Source organism: Hibiscus syriacus, unplaced genomic scaffold (assembly GCF_006381635.1).
Source record: "Hibiscus syriacus cultivar Baekdansim isolate YM2019G1 unplaced genomic scaffold, ASM638163v2 tig00111445_pilon, whole genome shotgun sequence".
NCBI classification, from domain to species: domain Eukaryota; kingdom Viridiplantae; phylum Streptophyta; class Magnoliopsida; order Malvales; family Malvaceae; genus Hibiscus; species Hibiscus syriacus.
Window position 1 is genome coordinate 1047888 of NW_024063096.1, and position 22367 is coordinate 1070254.

The following is a 22367-nucleotide window of genomic DNA, read 5'->3' on the forward strand; positions in this document are numbered from 1 at the left end:
GGAGAAATACTTCTCAAAGGTTCAATATTCTTTAAATAAGTCAGGGTATTTAAAAAAAAGTGTATACTAAGTATTGAGTCACTCAACTGTTTGTACGGTTATGTTTTGGTCGGTCACTATTTCTTTTTTTCAAAATAATCAATAACATTACTTTTTGGTTTCATTTTGGTCACCCTTTGTTAAAAAATTAACATTGATGCTGATGTGTCACCATAAGGTAATGTCATGTCATCATTGAAAAAAATGCATCACCAACAGTTCAATTATTTTTTTATCGACAGGTGACTAGAATGAAACCAAAACGTAGTGTAAAAAAAATAGTTAAGTGACCAAAACGAAACTGCATGAATATTTGGATGACTAGATACATAGTTTACCATTAAAAATTAAATCTTTAACTAATTTTTATTTTAAATCTTACATTAACTATAATTATATATATATATATATATATATATATATATATATATATATATATATATATATATATATATATATATATATATATATATATATATATATATATGTGTGTGTGTGTGTGTATAATGTATTCAATTATAATCATGTATTAAATTTATTTTAATGGTTTAGATGCTCTAATATCTCCAACTAACCTAAGATTAATCCTCACTTGTCACTTGTACTTCTCCTTTTTTTCCCATTAACTAAAATATAAGATATATATATAAAATGTTATAATAAATTACTAAATATGAGAATTAGCCTAATGGAATGCATAATCCCTTTTAAGTCTCGGGTTTAAGTCATTTTTTGTCAAAATTTCTTCCTTTTTACTGTCATTAACGACAACAAGATATATACAATATGTTACTATTTGACTAGATAATTAAATTTATTAAATTAATTTAAAATTAAGATCAAATTGATTAAATATATAACTAGTGAAGACCAAATGTGTAAATATACTAGTTTTTAACTATCATATCACCTCTCTCATCAAATATTAACAACAACTGGTTTGATTGACAATATCTAAGTCAAATGATATAATTGATAGAAGTGAAAGATAGGTGATCAAAATAAAATCTCCTCATAATAAAGTGACCATGAGTGTAATTTATCTTATTTATAATTTATATTTAATATATAATACAAATAATTTTATTAAAATACAATTACTTATTTAATTTTCTAATTTATAATGATGTTATTAATATACTATAGTTTTTAATTATAAAAAAATATGATAATAATTTATGGAAAATTATTCGATACATAGATTATTTAGGGTTGACGTTCAACATTTAAGATTTTAAAATTCAAGTGTTTTTATTAGTTTAGGTAAATACAAAATAATATATGTTCAAAGTACGTCTCCAGTCCATTTTGTCTCCTTTTCCCATTGAAGAGTTGACGTGTTTGAAGAAATGATCGAGTTAAAACCATTGCAAACAGTAAGAATATTTGAAGCTTCAAACTTTCTATAATTAGTATTTGACTACTTTAACTTTGACCTTCGGCTATCAGTTCAAACAATGTGGGGGTTGAGGAGGATGAAAGTGTTTCCAACATCTTGCAAGAGATGTACCAGATTGGAGTGTGAATAAAGATTTTGGTTTTACCTATGCCTTTCATTGCTTGTTGTTTTCTCTAGTATATAATTTCAATGTTTTTATTAGGGTGAGTACCTATTGACTCGAGAGAAAAAAAATTAATCGAGTTGATGAGTTTTATTTTAGGATTCAAACTTTAATTGAAATTTTTAGAGTCAAACTTTTGAGTTTTTATTTGAATTTAATTATAAATATGTCTAATGTTATGATGCAAATTGATCTAATTTAACAATTTTATTTGACCATAGAATATATACATTATTTATATATTTTTTTTCATATTGTAATGTTATTTAATAAATCAAATGTCATCTAAGATTATAAAATATATTTATAATTTTTTATTTGGATAAATCCGTTTGTATTATCCAAGGAAAAGCAACAAGTTGCTACATCAATACACGAGTAGTATCCACTAAAAATACGATACTCAATCCAATAGACCCCATTCTGTATAAAAGTTAGAATTCATTATCTCATCCTAGTTATATTCCTATTGTATAACTTGTGTTGAACAGTAAGTTTAATTAACCTAAAAATGTCCTCTCACTCCTAACCACCTTCCTAAAAGTTCTTTTGTTACGTTAATGAGATAAACCTGCGCACTCCACACTATCTATCTTAAAAATAAGCGAGAGGAGTGATCTGCCCTTACGATTGCTGAAAGTCCAGGCGAGCTCATGCTCCCAATAACACACACGTCTCCCCAGATTGCAAAGGCTAAGAATCCTTTCCCAAATGCTGGCCGATTCCAAGAAAATGTGGTTTCTTGTCTCAACTGCCATTGCACACATGATACACTTGTCCTCCACCGTCATTTTCATCTTTAACAGACGTTCTTTCTCCTAGCTTATGTCAATGAACTTTGTCTCCTTTCTCCTAGCTTCCAACCATAAACCCTTTGATGTTGTATCGCTTCTATCTAGCAGAGAATGCAAACTACCAATCTCCTACCTCATCGAAAAAACTTTCCTAAGACTCCAACTAATAGCACCTTTGGTTTCCGCAGTCCATAAATCACCCGATTTTGTCACATAGGCCTTCACCCACGTCACCCAAAGGGATCCCTCGTTAGTTAGTATGCTGCGAATCAACTGAATAAAACACACCTTGTTCCAGCAATGAAGGTTGATCAATTCCAACCCCCCTCTGATTTCAGTAAGCAAGTCTACCCCCAGCAAACCTTTATCCCCGACGTAGGATTGTCTTGGCCCTTTCAAAAGAATCGAGAACAAAGTTGGTCGATCCTCTTCACCACACTCTTAGAGAGCACAAGCTGCCTACACCAGAAATTTACAATGCCAAACAACACCGACCGTACCTATCGCAGCCTACCAGCAAAACTTACTCCAACCAAACCAATGTTCAAGCCTGCTTCGAATACTATTGACTAGCGCTTGACAGTCACGCTCAGTTAATTTTCTCGTCAGTAGAGGCGCACCCAAATAACGAATGAGACCATAAAATGGTAACATACATTGTAAGCAGAGATCGAAATTAATGAGAAAATTTACAATAATAATAAAATAAAAGAGTATATTAATAATTTGTGAATATAATAGTAACATACATTGTAAGAAGAGATCGAAATTTAAATATTAAAAATGATAACTACAAAACATATTATATTATATCATAAAACAGACGCAGGCCAGTAAAAATTAGATAGAAGAGTATCAATTTTACATTATCAAAAAATAATAATAATAATGTTTGAACCGATTAATTTTCTTAGTCAAATTTGGGTTAGTTGGGTTTCGTTTCATTTGGGTTTAAACTTTTCAGGTTGGGATTCATGTGGGTTTTAGATTTGAATATGGACTTAGGATTAATTCTGTTATATTTTGGGCCTTTATATATTATATTATATTATTGTTATTGTTATTTATTTGTTTTAATACGTAGAGTTAATTTTCTCATACGTTCTCAAACTGCGATTTTAATTGCTAATTGATCATTACGTTGTTGAATATTGTAATTCTATTTCCAAGCGGTGACTCTTATTTTAAATTAGTTCTCAAACTTTTAAACATTCTAATTTCATTCTTAAACTATAATCTTCATTCTAATTGGTCTCTAAACTTTAAAATATTTCAGTTTTATATCAAATTATAGGTATATACTAATCACATCCACTGTTAATAAAACTGTTAGACCAAGCTATATTATTATATATTTGGAAAAATATAAAATCTAGGTTAAACTATGGTTGAAACTAATGACATATTTGGATAAATTTGGGAATGAAATTGGAAGATTCATATGTATGGGAATCGACTTATAATGAGGGTCATAGTTTGGGGGATTAAATTAGAACATTTAAAAGTTTGAAGACTAATTTAGAATGAAATTCATAGTTTAGGGATGATATTAAAACATTCAAAAGTTTGAGGACCAATTTAAAATTAGTCACAATATAGGGAAACATGATGTAATTAACCATTCTTTTTATTGATCTAGGGTGCTTACAAGTGGTAGTATCTAGTCTAAAGATTATCTCAATCATTTGACTATGAACGTTTAAATATCATGTAGTTTTTTGTGCTCAAATTTGAGACCTCTAGAATAACAATTATTCCTTTAATCACTAAGGTAACTTGGTTTGTTCTGATTCAATTAACTTTAATATATATTATTCATTAATATACTTAATACTAGTGCTACATACGTGGTTACACAAAATATTAAAAGATGCATGCTAATAATAAGGAGAGATAAATGGAAGTTAAGTGTCAAAAACAAAAGATGTATGTTTGTGAATAAGACCATGAATGCTTGTGGATTGTAAATGAGGTTTTGGAGACCATATGTTTATGTTACGTAGTGTTTGGTTTTGATATGAAAGGTGTAAGTGTTTTAGTGTAGGTTTGAAATGATTCAAGTTATAATATGAAATTCTGATTACATAGTTTTGAAATTATGTTATAAGTTGTGATACTTCCTATTGAAGTTTCGAAATTTTTAGAAATAGTTTTAGTACTCTTGGTTTAAAAAGTTTAGGGTTTCAATACTTTCTAAAAACGTACGATTTTATGTTACGAGGGTAAACTTCTAAAATTTTAAGGGGCATATTATCAATTGAAAATATAAAGAAAATATATATTAATTTAAAATTTTCAGGGACAACTGTCCTCATTTGTCTCGCTTCAGTTTTGAAATAGTGTATTAAGTATTCTAACTTACTAAATAGGCCCCTAGATATTAATAGCGATTAAAATAAGTATACATGTGATAATTGAGCCTAAAATGAGTATGGTATATGATTGAGTTTTTAATAGATTAATAATATGATATTGTTCACCCTCCATTAAAATTTTAATAATTGTAGGATTAGTCCCCTAGTTGTTCAAAATTTAAGAATTGATCCTTAAGTAAGTGTCTCATTCATCCTTGTATGGACTAGTAAAGATGTTTATGATCCTTTAAGGCCTAAATTAAGATAAATACTAAACGAAGTAAAGTCGGTTTAGACTTTTATATATCAAAAGTAATCATGTATCCGTTGTACTTTCAGAAATTTATTCATTAATCCCTCAACTTTTATAAGTTGTATGTTTTATAAATCAGATCATGAAATAAAAGTTAAGAACTGAATTTGTAATAAAGAATTGTGTGATGTGTTTGTACTTTGTAAACAGAAATGGACGCGATATTTTATGTTAGGAGGCGAATTTATAAATTTTAGAGGGAATCGAACTTATAAATTTTAAGAAGAACGAAAACAGATTATCAATAAAAAATATATAATATAAAAAAATAGAAATTTTAAGGGATTACCGTCTCTGTACCTACCTTTGTCCATCCCTATCTTTAAATCAATATTAAAGGTTAACGAGAAATAAAAAAAATGTATTAAATCGAGTGGTTTGATTGAATACTGTATTCTGTTTATTCCCACTTGTTAAAATTTTTGTTTTCAAACGCCAAACTTTTAATTAGCATAAGTTTTTTTTTTAAGATTCTAATATGATTATAAGAGACGAAAATAAATTTCAATAAAAAAATTTATTTTATAAATTTCAGGAAGTAAAAATAAATTATTAATAAAAAAATATTTAAAATATATGATAATTTCTTGTGAAAAGAACATATGATAATTCAATTGTTTTAAAGAAAACATCTGTCTTCGACCTTCCCTTTCAATCCATCCTTACTTTAGTACATGCATCAAATTAAGAGTTATATTTTATGTAAAATGTTATTCTGATTGGCAATTGCAATCAAACATATTCATCAATTATCAAACTGGCAGTACCATTTGTGACTTATTCCTCACGGCAAATTAACAAACTGGCACATTGGAAAACATCAATCGGGCACCCTTTTCCACAAGTAATTAGAATCTGTCACATTCAATTATACCGCAAATTAATCAAATCATAGACTATAAAATTCTACCGCAAATTTTCCTCCAGAAAAAACCACCTCCTCGGTCAAATAATTAAGAGATTTTCCGATAAATTATATACTAATAGGAATTAAATTATTGTAACTTAATTTTCAAATGAAAATATGACGTCTTAAAACTAAACATATGAAAATCGAAAATTTTTGTAGACGTAAAAATTAATATTTTTAAAAAATATATAAATTATATTATCTAAATTATTCATAATACTTAATCAATAGAAATTAATTTAAAATTTGTAAAAGTCATCTCTTACAAGTGATTAAGTAAATTAATAGATTAATCTCATATTTCAGTTCTCGACTGAAGTATCTTTGCCATCGAAAGTGCAATTTATTCCTGATATAGAAAGATTACAAGTATTCGTAGATGAAAACAACTTAGATATTTATTCTCATAGACATTATCTTTTGTGTTCATTAATTAAATCGTGACTGATTTTTAAAAAGTTTTATACTTAATTTAAATATTTTTTTATTATAAATACCTAACGTTGGGTGCTCACTTCTTCACAACTTTTCAATTTCTTACCAAAAGTACTGGTCGTAAACAATGTCTGATTCAAACACTTTCTTGTTTTTGATTGTCGGGATTTTGGCATCTCAGGCAATGTCTCGGACAGTTCATGAATCCGCCATTGATGAACATGAACAATGGATGGTTAAGCATGGCCGAACTTATAAGGACAGAGCTGAGAAAGATAAACGTTTTAAGATATTCAAAGAGAACTTTGAATATGTTCACAGCTTTAATAATGCAGGAAATACAAGTTACAAGCTGAGTATCAACAAGCACTCAGACTTGACGCATGACGAATTCGTCGCGGCTCGTACCGGAGACATCAACCCGAGCAACAATGTGACTTCGACGGAAATGTCGTTTCGATATGCCGAGTTTGCACAGATTCCATCAAGCTTGGATTGGAGGACCGAGGGCGCTGTCACCGCTGTTAAGAACCAGCACAATTGCGGTAAGAGTTGGCGACTTCTTTGAATTCCTTTTAGTTGACAATTTATGGGTAAAGTACAAATTTATACTCAACTTTCTTTCTACTTTTATTTTGGTCACTAAAATTTAACAATTTTCAATTTACTCCCTAATCTTTAGTTTTGCTCCTATTTTGATTACTTCATCATTAAATACTTAATAATGTTATGAAGGAACATTTTTCTTTTAAAAAGTATGAAATGACCAAAAACATTCTTCATTTTTTGTAAAAAAAAAATCCTAATTTCGAATTTCCTATGATTTCTCGATGCTGAAACATCTTCTTCCAAATCCCAATGGGAGGGAGGTAGAAAAGGATGAAGTGAATTGTATATATTGATTCCATTCTAATCGTATGGTGGATATCATAGACCAGAGTGATTTTGAATGTTGTGAGTTTAGAATTTATGGTTGAGTTTTATGAATTATTAAATGATTAAGATCTAAATTGATAGAGTAGTATGAGACAATAAAATGAGTTTGTTGATATCTTGAGTGATCACATAAGACATCAGAAAATGATAATTTTTGAACCAATGTGACACAAGAATGAAGTTATACAACTTTCATCTTTGGAGAAAAAAGATAAAATAAAAAAAGGAAAAGGAAAAGAAATGATGTGGATGACATATGTATTCCATGTCAATAAAAAAATAGTCCATACTAGTACACGTGACTGCCATGTCACCATTTCATTTGTGATTTTACACCCGAGTAACCAAAATAGGAATAAATCGAAAGTTATTTGAGTAAATTAAAAATTTTAAATTTTAACGACTAAAGTAGGAGTGAGAAGAAAGTTGAGCAGTGCATCAATGTAATTACCCTGATTTTATTCACTTCATTGTTGCGTCTTTAAAGTTACATTCACTAATGAATTAAACGTGGGCATTTTGGTTAGGGTGTTGTTGGGCATTTGCAGCAGTAGCGGCTACGGAAGGTGCAACCCAGATCAAAACTCAAAATTTGGTCTCATTGTCCGAGCAACAAGTACTGGATTGCAGCGACAACAATGATGGTTGCAACGGTGGTAACAAGATATCAGCCTTCCAATACATCGTGCAAAACAGTGGATTAACCAGCGAAGACAATTATCCCTATCAACAAACGCAAGGAGCCTGTGATATGCAAAAGCAGGCATCCCAAGTCGCCGTTATCAGCAGCTACGAAAAGGTGCCACCCAACAGCGAACAAGATTTAGTCAAGGCTGTCTCGAACCAGCCGGTTGTGGTCAGCATAGAAGCCAGTGGACCCCATTTTAGGCACTACAAAAGTGGTGTTTTTACCGGGAACTGCGGGACTCAGACCAACCATGCCGTTACCGTCGTTGGATTCGGGACGAGCGATGACGGTATCGATTATTGGTTGGTGAAGAATTCATGGGGTGTGGAGGATTGGGGTGAAGATGGTTACATAAGGATGCAAAGGAACGTGGCTGACCCACAAGGTCTTTGTGGGCTAGCCATTAGACCTGCCTATCCAACTGCATGAATATTCCAAGGTCTTTGCAATTTGCCAATGCATTGATTGAGGAAACTCAAGCCCTCTATGTGTTCCTCTCATTTTCCCTTTGTTGTATTAAGTCAAGGTCCTTGCAATTTACGTCCAAAAATGTATCCGTCGCTCTTTAATATTTTGTTTGCTTATGTATCAAGTGTTCACGTCAGTATTTTGGAGTTTTTTCAACTTGGTCTTCAAAGTCCAAATGTATCCTTCCATATCTGTCTTTAATTTATAGAAAGAGTTGCAACTCAATATTTTTATCCTATAATATATGTATATACGGTTATATTAATGTCTATATTTCGAAAAAGAATTACATACCACGACCTAAATCAAGTAAGAAGTTTATATATTACAAATATCTTATGCTAGCATGAACCAAGCTACCTAAATGGTTAAAGGGATGTTTGTTGTCCTTACAGGTCCTTGGTGGTTCGAGCACATTGTATGTTAGGGGTGTTTGAACATTAATTGTCAAATGGATTGAGAATCTTTCGAACAGATACAACCTTGTAATCGCTCTTAGATTAATTAAAAGAGAAATAAATATCTTATGCCATAAATCAAACTCACAGCAGGTTAAAATGAAGACAATTTGTACAAGCAAAAAACACAAAAGTAAACACAACCACTAGATAGAACCTAGAAAAACATAATACAAAAGACACAACATACAATAAAACACCAAAGAGTTCGCTTCTCTACCTTTTTACAAATCTTTGGATCACTCTCTCGAAGATCTTAATGAACCGCCATGGTTTTCCGGTTGTGAATACGACGTACCCATGCTCAATCCCAGCACCAACCCACATCCGTACCCCATCAATATCGAAAATTTCCAATCCAAATCATCATCATCATCTTGATCAAATTTGGCTGGAGTTTCCTCATCATTGTCACATCCTTTTGATAATGGCAACCCGCATAAACCCGAGTTTCCTGTATAGGAATTATTAGTGAAAGTATCAAATTGTTTACCTTGAGGAATTGATCCAATAAGATTTTTCTGTGAAAGGTTTAGCATCTCCAAGAATCCAAGATTTTTTAACTCCATTGGAATTCTTCCTTGGAGCTTGTTTGATGAGAGATCTAACGATTCAAGCTCCGACAAATCACCAAATGATGATGGGATATGACATGTTAAATTGTTGTGATAGAGGTTCAAGACAATAAGTGAGTGAAGCTCACCGAGTTTGTTCAAAATTTCTCCGACAAATCGATTACTCGAAAATCGATTACCATCCAAGTGGTTAATAGTCTGAGAAACTCCATTTCCAACCTTTTTGTTGCAAAAGATAATCCCGACGCATAATTCCACTTCCAAATTGACGATATATCTATCATCATGTACTCTGGTTTACCTCTATTTTCATACCATTCTCCAATGATATGTAAATTTTTGAGAAAATTCATAGGTAAGTAGCCACTGAAGTTGTTATGAGAAACATCAATGACATGCAAACGAGTGAAAGAAATTGTAACATCGGATCGATCGACTTCTCCGTAAAATCGATTCGATCTCTAGATAAGAAATTTAGCTGATCCAAATTTCCTAACCAGTTTGGGAATGTGTCTTGTAAACTGTTGTTTCCCACGTCGAGAAGTTCTAAATCTTTGCAATTACCCAAATATCGTGGTAATGACCCTTCTACTCGGTTGTTGCTGATTAGAAAACTATTTAACGTGCAACCTTTAGCAAAATTTTTAGGTATTTTACCATGGAAATTATTCTTCCGGAGGTCGATGTGCGAAAGGGAAGAAGTCGAGCTTCCAATGCATTCCGGAATTGTTCCATCCAAACTATTTTTTCGTAAAGAGAAAGTCACAAGGGAACTCAAATTACATATTGAAGAAGGAATTTTCCCTTGCAGAAAATTTGGAATAGAGCGAGCATTAGGAGTTTGAAATCAAAACTATTGTGTTAAGAAACTCGAAGATTGTAAATCTAAAAGAGATTGTATCAATGTGACAACAATAAGGAGAAGAAATATTATACCTATTAAGTTGTTATTAGAAAGATCCATCATTTTAAGAGACATCGAGTTTTCAATAACTAATGGAATTTCACCTGAAACATACAACTAAACTTGTCAAAATAATTTGATAGTAAAATTGTTTTATGGTTTGTATCTTTGTATTTATGGAGTATAAGAAAAGAAAAGAAATATGACATTATACCTGTTGATTTGTTATAAGAAAGATCCACATACATCAGAGAAGTCAAGTTTCCAATAACTGATGGAATTTCACCTAAAACATACAAATAAATTCATCAATATTTAAAAATGCTTAAGCGAAATCGAATGTAAATTAAACAATTGTTGATTGGAATGAGGATTTGTTTACCTTTGAGGTTGTTGCTATCAAGATACAAATTATGCAGCATTGTCAAATTTCCGATTTCTATAGGTATACTTCCTTCCAAAGAGTTGTTATGCAACGATAAAAGCTTCAACTCTTTGCATTTGAATAAGCTATTCGGAACTCTGCCAGAAATCTGATTCCCTTCCACGTTGAATTCTTTCAATTTAGAAAGATTATCAAATAAATCCGATGACAGATGACCTACAATGAGATTGTTAACTATAAATCAACTTGTTTAGTAATGAACAAATCTTTTTTTTTTTGAAATAGGGTACTTTGTAGTAAAATGCAAAGTACACCACCTCATTAGAAAACCTCTCTAGCCCTAAATAGAGAAAAAAGAGTGAACCAAGAAGTGGAAAAGAGCAAATATAATGATACCACGGTGCAGCACACAATAAATACCCCACACCACACCCCACACCATAGCAAAACTCACACAAACACCCAACATACCATACAACAGAACGAAATTAGAATAGAAAGAACATAAAAAACAACATACAGGCGAACACAGCAGCAAACGGGACTATCCAAAAACAGCAGCAGGAACCAAGATTGTCAGACCTGCTGATCAAAACATTACACCTTGACTTCCTCGATCATTCAACCCCGCACACAATATTCAGCATAAACATCCTTTAAGAACCATCAATCCAAAATTCTGTGTAAAAACTCAAAGAACACAACCCAATGCTTCACGCAATCCCCGACCAACACACACCAAACTCAAGACAATATATGTGACGGGAGAACACCAACTCAAGACAATATATGTGACTGGAGAACACCAACTAATTTACTACCAAAACTCTTACTTAATGGAAGAGTTACTTCTTTTCAACATAAGCAGCCTATATTTTCTTCAAATCTGCATCCGATAGAGATCTACCAGATAATTCAAAGGAATTTAGATCAGACTTTAGCAAATTGAATCTCTTCAACGTTCGATCTCTTTTTATTTTCTCAGCTTTTGTAAGGACTTTGTCCTGAATATCCAATAGCGATCCAAATTTCTTTCGATGCCATTAATTGTGCACTTTCGGTGGAATTTTTAATGCACTTTCGGTGTATTTCACCGATTTTCAACAAATAATCTAATGACCACTAAAATCTAAATATGAGTGAGATTTATTATTACAAATAGAGGGTAAAAGAGAGTGAAGGGCAAAAAGTGTGATCAGCTTCGGTGGTTGCTGCAAAATCTCAAAGGTAAATCCTTATTGGTCTATCTGTTGGTTTTTGGCAAAGTCCCACATTGGTTGTGTATAAGGAGGAGGGGAAATTCTTTTGTTATAAATATAGCCATCCTCCTCCTTAGTTAATCATCCCACAAATATAAGCCTACTTCTATATTAAATGCTATTTGTATTCTTTCTCTCTTTTTAATATTTCCTCTATTAGTGAAATATTTTTGGTGTTCTCTTTTATCTCTATTTAATAGCTATTGTCGGGTATAGTTGTTGTTAATTATTGTCCTATTAAAATTACTTGTCTTGATAGTTCCGTCTTAGGAAAGTGGGTTTAAAGAGGGACCATTGTGACCCCTCCTCTTTCCTGGGAATATACCTTGGGGTGATTTTTAGTACAATCGTTTTCACACTAGTCACCTGGATAATAGTTTCGAAGGTGAATCTGTTATTGGTGGAAATTAACCCGAATTCCACAACAATTGGTATCAACGCTCTTGGTTTATTTTAGTATGCTCTGTGGTTGCGGCTTAGGCTGATCTTCCACATCAGAAAAAATTTCCTTGGGATAATTGACATTCCGCATTGGCAGCTATTAAATAGAATTTGTAGCAGAAATGACAGACGCTTCTTCATCTTTCAATTTTGGCAAGAAATGCTGTGACAAATGTTAGATTTGCAGTGGAGATTTTTTATGGCACCGGTCATTTCAGCATGTGGCAAAGTGAGGTTCTAGATGCCCTATTTCAGCAAGGTCTAGACATTGCTATTGAATGAGAGAAACCAGATGATGTTGAGGAGAAATAATGGAAGAGGATCAATAGAATGGCATGTGGTACTATTCGATCGTGTCTTTCTAGAGAGAAGAAGTATGCATTTTCTAAGGAAACTTCTGCAAGTAAATTGTGGAAGGCACTGGAGGAGAAATTTTTGAAGAAAAGCGGTCAGAACAAACTCTACATGAAAAAAATTGTTCCGCTTCAACTAGTACCAGTACCACTAATGATCACATTACTAGCTTTATCATCTGGTGACTGATCTGATGAATATGGACGTGACTTTTGAAGACGAAGATCTGGCTCTGATGTTAATGGGATCACTTCCTGATGAGTTTGAGTATCTTGAAACTACTCTACTTCATGGGAAGGTTGATGTGTCTCTCAGTGGAGTAACTGATGACTTTATAGTTTAGAATTGAGAAAGAAAGACAAACAAGAAACACCAAGTGTCGACAGAATCTCTTGTTGTTAGAGGCCGTTCGAAGAGTTAGAATAAGGAAGCAGAGGGAGATCGAAGTCAAAGTCCAGATTGAGCAAAGATGAATGTGTCTTTTTTCGAGAAAAAGGCATTGGAAGAAGATGTCTCAGGCTAAAGAATAAAGGCAAACCTGAAAGGGGGGAAGGCTGTCTCAGAATCAAATGTGGTCGAGTATGATGATGCAGATTCAGATTTCGCATTCGCTGCTACGCCGTCAACCAGTTGTTCCAGTTCATGGCTGTTAGATTCAGCTTGTAACCACCATATGACCCCAAATAGAGAATGGTTCTTGATTTTAAAGAACTAAAAGGTGGAATTATCTACACAGCAAATAATCCCCTCTTGACACACTTGGGATGGTTCAATTCGCTTGAGGAATCAGGATGGATCAATCAGAACCTTAACAGGTGTCCATTATGTACCAGATTTAATGAGAAATCTCATCTCTGTGGGAACTTTAGAGTCAAAAGGTTTAGAAGTGAGGGCAAAAGATGGGATTATGAGGATTATCTCTGGTGCCTGGTGATAATGTAGGGAATCCGAAAAGAAACAATGTGTATTACTTTCTGGGTAGTACAATTGTTGGGACATCAGCAGGCAAGCTTCTAAACAGCAATCCATGATACTAAAGGTATTTTGGATTATGTTCATTCAGATGTATAGCGGCCTTCCAAGACAACTTCATTGGGAGGAACACACTATTATGTCACCTTTGTTGATGATTTTTCCCGGAGAGTTTGGGTGTATCCAATGAAGACAAAGGATGAGGTGCTAGGATTTTTCCTTAAATGGAAAAAGATGATGGAGACTCAAACAGGCAGAAAAATCAAACGTCTCCGTACAGACAATGGTGGAGAGTACAAAAATGATCCATTTCTGAAAGTCTGTGAAGAGAAAGGTATTGTCAGACACTTCACTATCAGAGGTACACCACAACAGAATGGGGTGGCAGAGCGTATGAACCGGACATTAGTGGAGAAGGTTCGGTGTATGTTGTCTAATGCTGGGTTAGGCAAAGAATTTTGGGCTGAGGCTTTGGTCTATGCTTGTCACCTTGTCAATAGCTTACCATCGACTGCTATTGGTGGAAAAACACCATTAGAGAAATGGTTTGGAGTACCTTCTACAGATTATGATTCCTTACATGTGTTTGGTTCCACTGCATACTACCATGTTAAGGAGTCAAAGCTGGATCCAAGAGCAAAGAAGGCGATCTTTATGGGGATCACCTCTGGTGTGAAAGGCTATCGTCTTTGGTGTCCAGAAACAAAGAAAATAATTTTCAGCAGGGATGTTACCTTTGATGAATCTACTATGTTGAGAAAGGTGACTTCAGAAAAATTAGACCAGACAGATGGAACTCCCAAACAGGTGGAGTTTGAAGGAAGCAAGATTGTCCAACAGTAAAGAAACTGATGTGACTCTCATATGGTAGAAGAAGAGTCAGATGAAGAAGAGGTTCAGACCCAAGAACCTCCACAGCAACATGAATCAATTGTACTCAGAAAGAGAAAGAGGGCCATTAGACAACCTGCTCGTTAGCTGATATGGTCTCTTTTGCATCACCAATTGCAATTGATGACGTTCCTGCATTTTAATGAAGCAGTTCAAAGTTCATAACATAAAAAGTGGATGATCGCCATGAATGAAGAAATGCAATCCCTTCAAAAGAATCAGCCGTGGAAACTAGCTATGAAGAAATGCAATCCCTTCAAAAGAATCAGACGTGGAAACTAGCTAGTCTTCCGAAGGGAAAGAAGGTAATTGGGTGCAAGTGGGTATATGCAAAGAAAGATGGATTTCTTGACAAGAATAACATCCGCTACAAAGCAAGATTGGTGGCTAAAGGCTACGCTCAAATGGAGGGAATTGATTATAATGAAGTATTTTCTCCAGTTGTAAAACTTCCTCCATCAGAATTTTGTTTAATTGATTATAATGAAGTATTTTCTCCAGTTGTAAAACATTCCTCCATCAGAATTTTGTTGGCTTTGGTAGCACAGTTGGATTTGGAACTAGTTCAGATGGATGTAAAAACTGCATTTTTACATGGAGACTTGGATGAGGAAATCTACATGACTCAGCCAGATGGATTCAAAGTTGCTGAAAAAGAAGAGATAGTGTGCAAATTAGAAAAATCGTTGTATGGATTGAAGCAATCTCCAAGGCAGTGGTACAAGCGATTTAACAAGTTTATGATAGGGCAGAAGTACACAAGAAGCAAATATGATCATTGTGTGTATTTACGCGAGCTAGAAGACGAGTCCTATATATATCTTCTTCTTTATGTTGATGATATGTTGATAGCTTCCAGGAGTCAGACAGAAATTGTGAAACTAAAGACTCAATCGAACAGGGAGTTTGAGATGAAGGATCTTGATGAAGCGAAGAAGATTCTAGGCATGAAGATATCAAGGGATAAGAAATTGGGGAGGCTTTGTTTGTCTCAGAAAGAATATCTGAGGAAGGTACTAAAACGTTTTGGCATAAATGAGATGTCAAAACCAGTTAGTACACCTCTTGCTCCTCATTTCAAGCTCGGTGCATCAATGTCACCTAAAGATGATGCAGAACGGGAATACATGTCAAAGGTTCCGTATGCAAGTGTTGTTGGTAGCTTGATGCATGCAATGGTGTGTACGAGACCCGATATTTCACAGGCAGTTGGGGTTGTGAGAAGGTATATGCATGATCCTGGAAAGGAGCATTGGCAAGCTGTGAAATGGATTCTGTAGTATATTCTGAACACCGTAGATGTTAGTTTGGTCTTTCAGCAGGACAAAACAAGACGGTCAATGTGTAGTTGGGTATTGTGATTCAGACTATGCAGGTGATTTGGACAAGTGTCGATCAACTACTGGTTATGTGTTTACATTTGCAAAGGCACCAGTCAGTTGGAAGTCCACCTTACAGTCAACAGTGGCTTTGTCTACTACAGAGGCAGAGTATATGGCAGTTACAGAGGCTGTGAAGGAGGCAATTTGGCTTTAAGGGTTGCTTAGTGAATTGGGAATGGAACAAAAGCACATCAAAGTGCACTGTGACAGTCAGAGTGCTATTCATTTAGCAAAGAACCAGGTTTACCATGCAAGGACGAAGCACATCGATCTTCGATATCACTTTGTACGAGAGATTCTAGAAGAAGGTGGAGTCATAATCCAGAAGATTCGGACCACTGAGAATCTTGCTGATATGTTGACAAAAGTGGTAACCGCGGTCAAGTTTAAACATTGTTTAGACTTGGTCAATATTGTTACAAATTAAAAGATTGTTTTTTTAGAGATGTGTGTGGAATTTGCCAAGGTGGAGATTTGTTGGTTTTTGGCAAAGTCTCACATTGGTTGTGTATAAGGAGGAAGGGAAATTCTTTTGTTATAAATAAAGCCATCCTCCTCCTTAGTTAATCATCCCACAAATATAAGCCTTCTTCTATATTAAAGGCTATTTGTATTCTTTCTCTCTTTGTAATATTTCCTCTATTAGTGAAATATTTTGGTGTTCTCTTTTATCTCTATTTAATAGCTATTGCCAGGTATCGTTGTTGTTAATTATTGTCCTATTAAAATTACTTGTCTTGGTAAATTCTGTCTAAGGAAAGTGGGTTTTTAAGAGGGACCATTGTGACCCCTCCTCTTTCCTGAGAATATACCTTGGGGTGATTTTTAGTACAATCGTTTTCACACTAGTCACCTAGATAATAGTTTCGAAGGTGAATCTGTTATTGGTGGAAATTAACCCGAATTCCACAACACTATCTCCTTAAGTTGGCCTGGACTGGTTTCATCTATTTTACCTGGGAAGAACGAAACTATAGGATCTTTAGAGGCTCGGCTCATTCAACTGGAATTATTGTAAGTAGGATAAAAGAAGCTGTGAAAATTAAAATGTATCGATGTCATGTTAATAGATTGGATGAGGCAAATAGGCAACTGTGTATAGATTGGGGTTTGATGTAATTACCTCGAGGTTACGTTTGTAGCAGCTTGTCTGCATTCTTTTGGATGAATAGATTTTACTTATCCAAAAAAAATTGTTTAAGCCTTGATTTGTTTTAATTGTTAGTTTTAATATATGATCGACTTTACCGCTTGGATAATTTATTCTCGATTTAACCGAAGAATTCAGAAGTTTAGCTAACACAGTAAGTGAGACAATATCGATTAAGTGACGAATGGAACTGTGTTGGTTAACTATTTACATGCTGTAAATCAAACTGCATATATTCTTACAAAACCATTGTCTACACCTTCTTTTACTCAGCTAAGGAAGAGGAGAACAGGAAGTGTGTTAGATGTATTAGTTAGTCTATTATTGTAGCTAAACGGTTACAAATAGTTTGAGCTTAACGACCCAATTGATTAACTACAAAGGCTCACGATTTGTTTGTATTAAGGATAGTTTTTGAGTATTCAATAATATTTCAGAATAGTTTCTTTTTTCTGTTACTCTATCATCAGTTTGTTATATGTTCTTGGTTAAGATCTTGAGTGTATATCTTCTTTCTAATAACAAAACCGAAGATAGCTGCCAACAACCACTAAACGTACAAACAAATGCCATCCCTCAAAACCAAAACCGCAAAAACTTCAAGCTTCTATACCAGGAAATTCACATCCAGCACTAGGCATCGGAACACATCAACTTGACCATTACTCTCACTTTGCACGAGGGAGAAGGCCTTCGAAGATCACGAGCAACAATTTCATAATATCACCACTAAGTTTTTGAGATCTTAACTATTGAAATCTGGCGCCCAAGAACCTGCCCACGTAGACGAATTTCGAACATTGAACTCACAAGTTCAACGCCACACAAATAACACTACTATATTACATGCATTCACCACATGAGCATGCCACAAATATGGTCATGGACAATAATTTATCAAACACACAACACAGGTAAGCATCAAGGTATAACTCGAAGTCGCATCAACATCAGCATCAACACCGTACATCCAAATGAAGGTGGAGAGCCTGAAAGAGATCTCTAAAGGTGTTGATTACTTTCCTTTCCTTAGCAATTTTGATCTAGGGATATTAGTCTAGCAAGTTTCCACCTTCGTTCAAACTACAAGAGGAGAGGGAGAGAGTTTCGAAAGGAAGAAGATGGCAAGGGAGGTGAAGAAAATGAAGGGAAGAACTCAATTTTTCCTAAACTCTTGCCCGTTTATATCATCCATCATAAATAGAATTCAGTCTTAAAATAATTTTATGGGTTATTTACATCCTTGCTTTTTTCTCATTCAAACCCAAATAAAAAATACTCTTTTATATTCATTTGACTCAACCCAAGCCCAAATATCTCAAACTTGACCCAAAGCTTCTTGATGGACCCTTGGGCTTATTTAAAACCACTCGAGTCAACTCGAAATTATCAACCCAAAAATCGGGTACAACCCTATCTACATTGAATTTCAGTCGTCCCGCCTAAGCATGGTGAACTATTATGATGAATATTAAAGGTAAAAGGAGCTGCAAATCATAAATATTATAGCTTGAAGCCCAATTCTCGTTCTATGTAACAGAATATAATGATTTTTTATCAAGTATATGACTTAATAAATATAAATTATGTCTTAATTAAGAATAATTAAGAAATATGAGAAGAGAATTATTAGAAATTTATAATCATTTCGAGATATTTATTTGACAGATAAACTTCTAGATATATAATTATTATTTAGGAAATATATCTTAGGAATATTCTAGACTAAAATAGAAAGCGTACATGTGTAGCAATATAAATGAAATAATGAAGATTTATATTATTTAATATTATGTCTAGAAGTATCTATTAGAAGAATCTAGATATTTGTAATGTTAAATGGTTAAGATATTTTTGAGGTCTCATGTTCGAGTGGTGGTTTAAATTGCAGCAGTCTACAAGACAACATGCATAAAATCTTTAGCTCTTGTAAAACCTTAAATCACATTGATCTAAGATATTTATCATTCGATCAGCGTGAAATAAGGTATAGAACCCATTTCTCCTTCTCCATCTCTCCATCGTTGGGATTTGAAAGAATATGCTTCTTCATCAAGAACTTAAAAAGGGAACTCAAACTATAAGTTTTTTTTTCCTCACAAAAATGAAGAAAGTTTTAGATTCATTTTATAAATTTTAAAATAAAAATGGCATGTCATAAAAATCGAAAGTTCAGTGAGTAAAATTAAAAAATTTAAACTATAGTGACTAAAAGTAAATTGAGGAGATAGTTTGGTGATGAATTTTGTAATTTACTCTGTATAAAATTATAGTTCCTCGTAATTACAAAAGCGTATAATTACTTCCTTAAAACATTGATGGTTTTTTCCCATGTTCCATTAGTTTAATTGTGTCATCTGTAATGTGAGAGGACATATATATCAAACTTTTTCATTAAAATCACGCACTTCGAAAAAAATATAATTCTATAATTGAGAGATTATTTTATAATTTTAAATAATTGAAGATAGACTATTGTGGACTTTATCATAAATAAAATATCATTATTATCACTAACAAGAAAATTGATAACTCGTGTAATATGATGACTTGTGAGATATATAATCCCATGATACAAGGATTCTAAGGATATTCAATAATACCATTGAAAAAATCAATTACTTTTCTAAATTATAAACCAATTGGACTGTGCCTTGCAAAATGCTTTTGGAAGATCTCCATAGTTTTCAACTCTCTCGATAATCTTATTATGCCAATTCTAAATATCATTGATGTCTCTGCGATCCTGGTGTTCGAAAACGTGACGGATTTGAGCTTTGGCAAAGAGGTTTACATTTTTTTTTCATTTTTGATATGAGCAACCAGAGGCGACCGCCGGCTGTCCCTCGGGTGTTCCGGCAAGAAAATCATCCTCCTGTGGGGCTGCCCTTTGCAGTCATTGGTTTCATCCCTTTGTGAGTGTCTATTTAGGGTGTAATAACATAATAATAAAATAATTGTCTTTACGGGCCCCGGAAGGAACTTAAAAGTGCATTTTATTATCCGAATTGGAGTTCGAACAACATATATCTTTCAACTATAAACAACTCAAATAACTACATCAACCATAACAAAGGGTTGTTTTGAATTGAGTCACGGTTATAAGCCACATTGAAACACCATTATCAAATAGAATCTGATCAACATTCAAAGTTCAAGTGCTTCAATGCAATCAGATGCAATCTTATTAGCTTAAGAAAAGATCCCTGTACCTTGCATGAGAAACCCATAAAAAATAAGGGCACTTGCAAAATCAGCAAATAGGGTAAGAATTTATAACAGAGGCTTACCAAGCAGGCAAGGCTGGATCAATTTGCTTCAACGTGAAGGGGTAGAGCGTAATGGCCCGGCACTGGCGTTGCATCTATTATATTGATAACAGTAGTGTACTGTTAAGAGATGATGAATTTGAAATGATTGTTAAACGAGATCACTGAATAATGCACGTACCATCAGATTGTGTCCGTAACCAATCTCGTGGCATATCAAAGCCGTTGAGTATCAGGAGTCAGTGACACGCTATCAAGCATCCGGCCTCTGGCATTGAACACGAACTCCTGTGCAACAGTTGACATAGGAGTTCCTAGCACATCACGTGCCATCGTCGACAGGATTGGATATCTCGGCGTGTGAACCCTCCACCAATTCAAGATACTGAAATCACAGTTACGAGGAAATACGGGCTCATCTAAATATTTTTCCAAGTCCGATATTGAACTTTGGCTCTGAGATGTCTCGTGGAGGAATTTGTCAAAACCCTTAGTCTATCTAGTATCATTACTACAGCTAGGTAAGCTACTGCCAGGTGAAGCTGAATCCTGATCGACCAAAGTCGGGCAGATAGAGTACGCATTAAAGAGTTCCTTGATACCATCAGATGCTTCTTTGATTCGTTCCAAAGCAGTACTGCCATAAATTTGGGAATAGTAATACTCAACCAACTTCATCTTGAATCGGGGATCTAAGATAGCTGCTACAGCCAAAGCTAGGCTGCACTTGCTCCAATATTTATCAAACTTAGCTTTCATCTTTGTTGCCAATGAACAAAGAAAACCATCTGAGCTCTTGCACCATTCAATCAATTGAATGTGAACATCACAAATTTCAGGGAAATATATATTTGCAGTAGGACATTTGTTGCCAGAAAAGACATTAATGATTTCAACCAATAGTTTCAAATAGCAGGTAATTGAATTGCCCGTTCCCACTCTTCATCACTTAAAGCAAGGTCAGGATCAAGATCTGGAAAGCGATGGAACACATTCTTGTACTCTACAGCAGTCTCGAGCATCATGTATGTTGAATTCCATCGTATAGGGCAGTCGAGAACTAAGCTCTTGTGGTTCTTGATTCCGTGTTGCTGGGCAATCTCATTGAACTTCACTAGTATTAGTTGTGAACTTTTAACATATCTAAAACTTCCTCGAATCTTTTGTATGACCACATGGAGAGCTTCAATGGCATCTTGAGCAATTGAATTCAGAATATGTGCGGCTGAGCGCACATCTAACAGTTGACCATTGCTTAAACGCGGCCTGTTTTCAGAAATCCGATATTTTATTCTTGGGACAATGTCATCATTAGTCAAGCAATCATCAAATGTCATGGCAAACAACTTATAGTCTATGTCCCAATCCAGTAGACACTTGATAATTACTTCAGAAAGCATGTCTTCAGTATGATAAGAATCAAGTGTTAAGAAATTAAGAGTCTTTTGTAGTTTCCAATCATCATCAACATAATGTGCTGTCAAGCATACGTATTTAGAATTCTCAGGTGAACACCACATCTCAACGGCGAGGTTAATTCTACCCTGCAATTTACTTAACATATCATAAATTCTCTGCTTCTCCTTCATAAAATTTCCACACAAGACAGCTCAATGCTGCTATTTGGCACAATATCGAACAACGGCTGCAGATTCTTGACAAACACCTTGAATCCAACATGTTCAACCATGGCTATGGGGTAGCCATGTAATATAATCATACGGGCAAGATCTAACCGACTTCTCTCAGGGTCAAACCAACTGCTTCCAAGATTGAAAGCTTCATCCTTTCTTTGGTCCTGTTCATACTTAACAATAGTGGACTTCAT

General features: G+C 34.1%; 2 protein-coding genes and 1 long non-coding RNA gene across 3 annotated transcripts; 1 reads left to right on the forward strand and 2 right to left on the reverse strand.

The window, feature by feature from the left end:
- Nucleotides 1-6508: 6508 nt before the first annotated feature.
- Nucleotides 6509-8609, forward strand: LOC120163472 (zingipain-1-like). Its single transcript, XM_039173405.1, has 2 exons — nucleotides 6509-6952; nucleotides 7871-8609. The coding sequence occupies exons 1-2, from the start codon at nucleotides 6535-6537 to the stop codon at nucleotides 8458-8460; spliced, it is 1008 nt and encodes a 335-aa protein (XP_039029336.1). The 5' UTR covers nucleotides 6509-6534; the 3' UTR covers nucleotides 8461-8609.
- An 11765-nt stretch (nucleotides 8610-20374) lies between these two features.
- On the reverse strand, nucleotides 20375-21034 carry LOC120163473. Its single transcript, XR_005519657.1, has 3 exons — nucleotides 20721-21034; nucleotides 20561-20634; nucleotides 20375-20482 (listed from the first exon to the last, which is right to left on the reverse strand). It is a non-coding gene; the product is annotated as an uncharacterized LOC120163473 (long non-coding RNA).
- On the reverse strand, nucleotides 21035-22367 carry LOC120163415 (zinc finger BED domain-containing protein RICESLEEPER 1-like). The gene is made up of 3 exons (XM_039173354.1): nucleotides 22170-22367; nucleotides 21469-22083; nucleotides 21035-21334 (listed from the first exon to the last, which is right to left on the reverse strand). The coding sequence occupies exons 1-3, from the start codon at nucleotides 22365-22367 to the stop codon at nucleotides 21035-21037; spliced, it is 1113 nt and encodes a 370-aa protein (XP_039029285.1).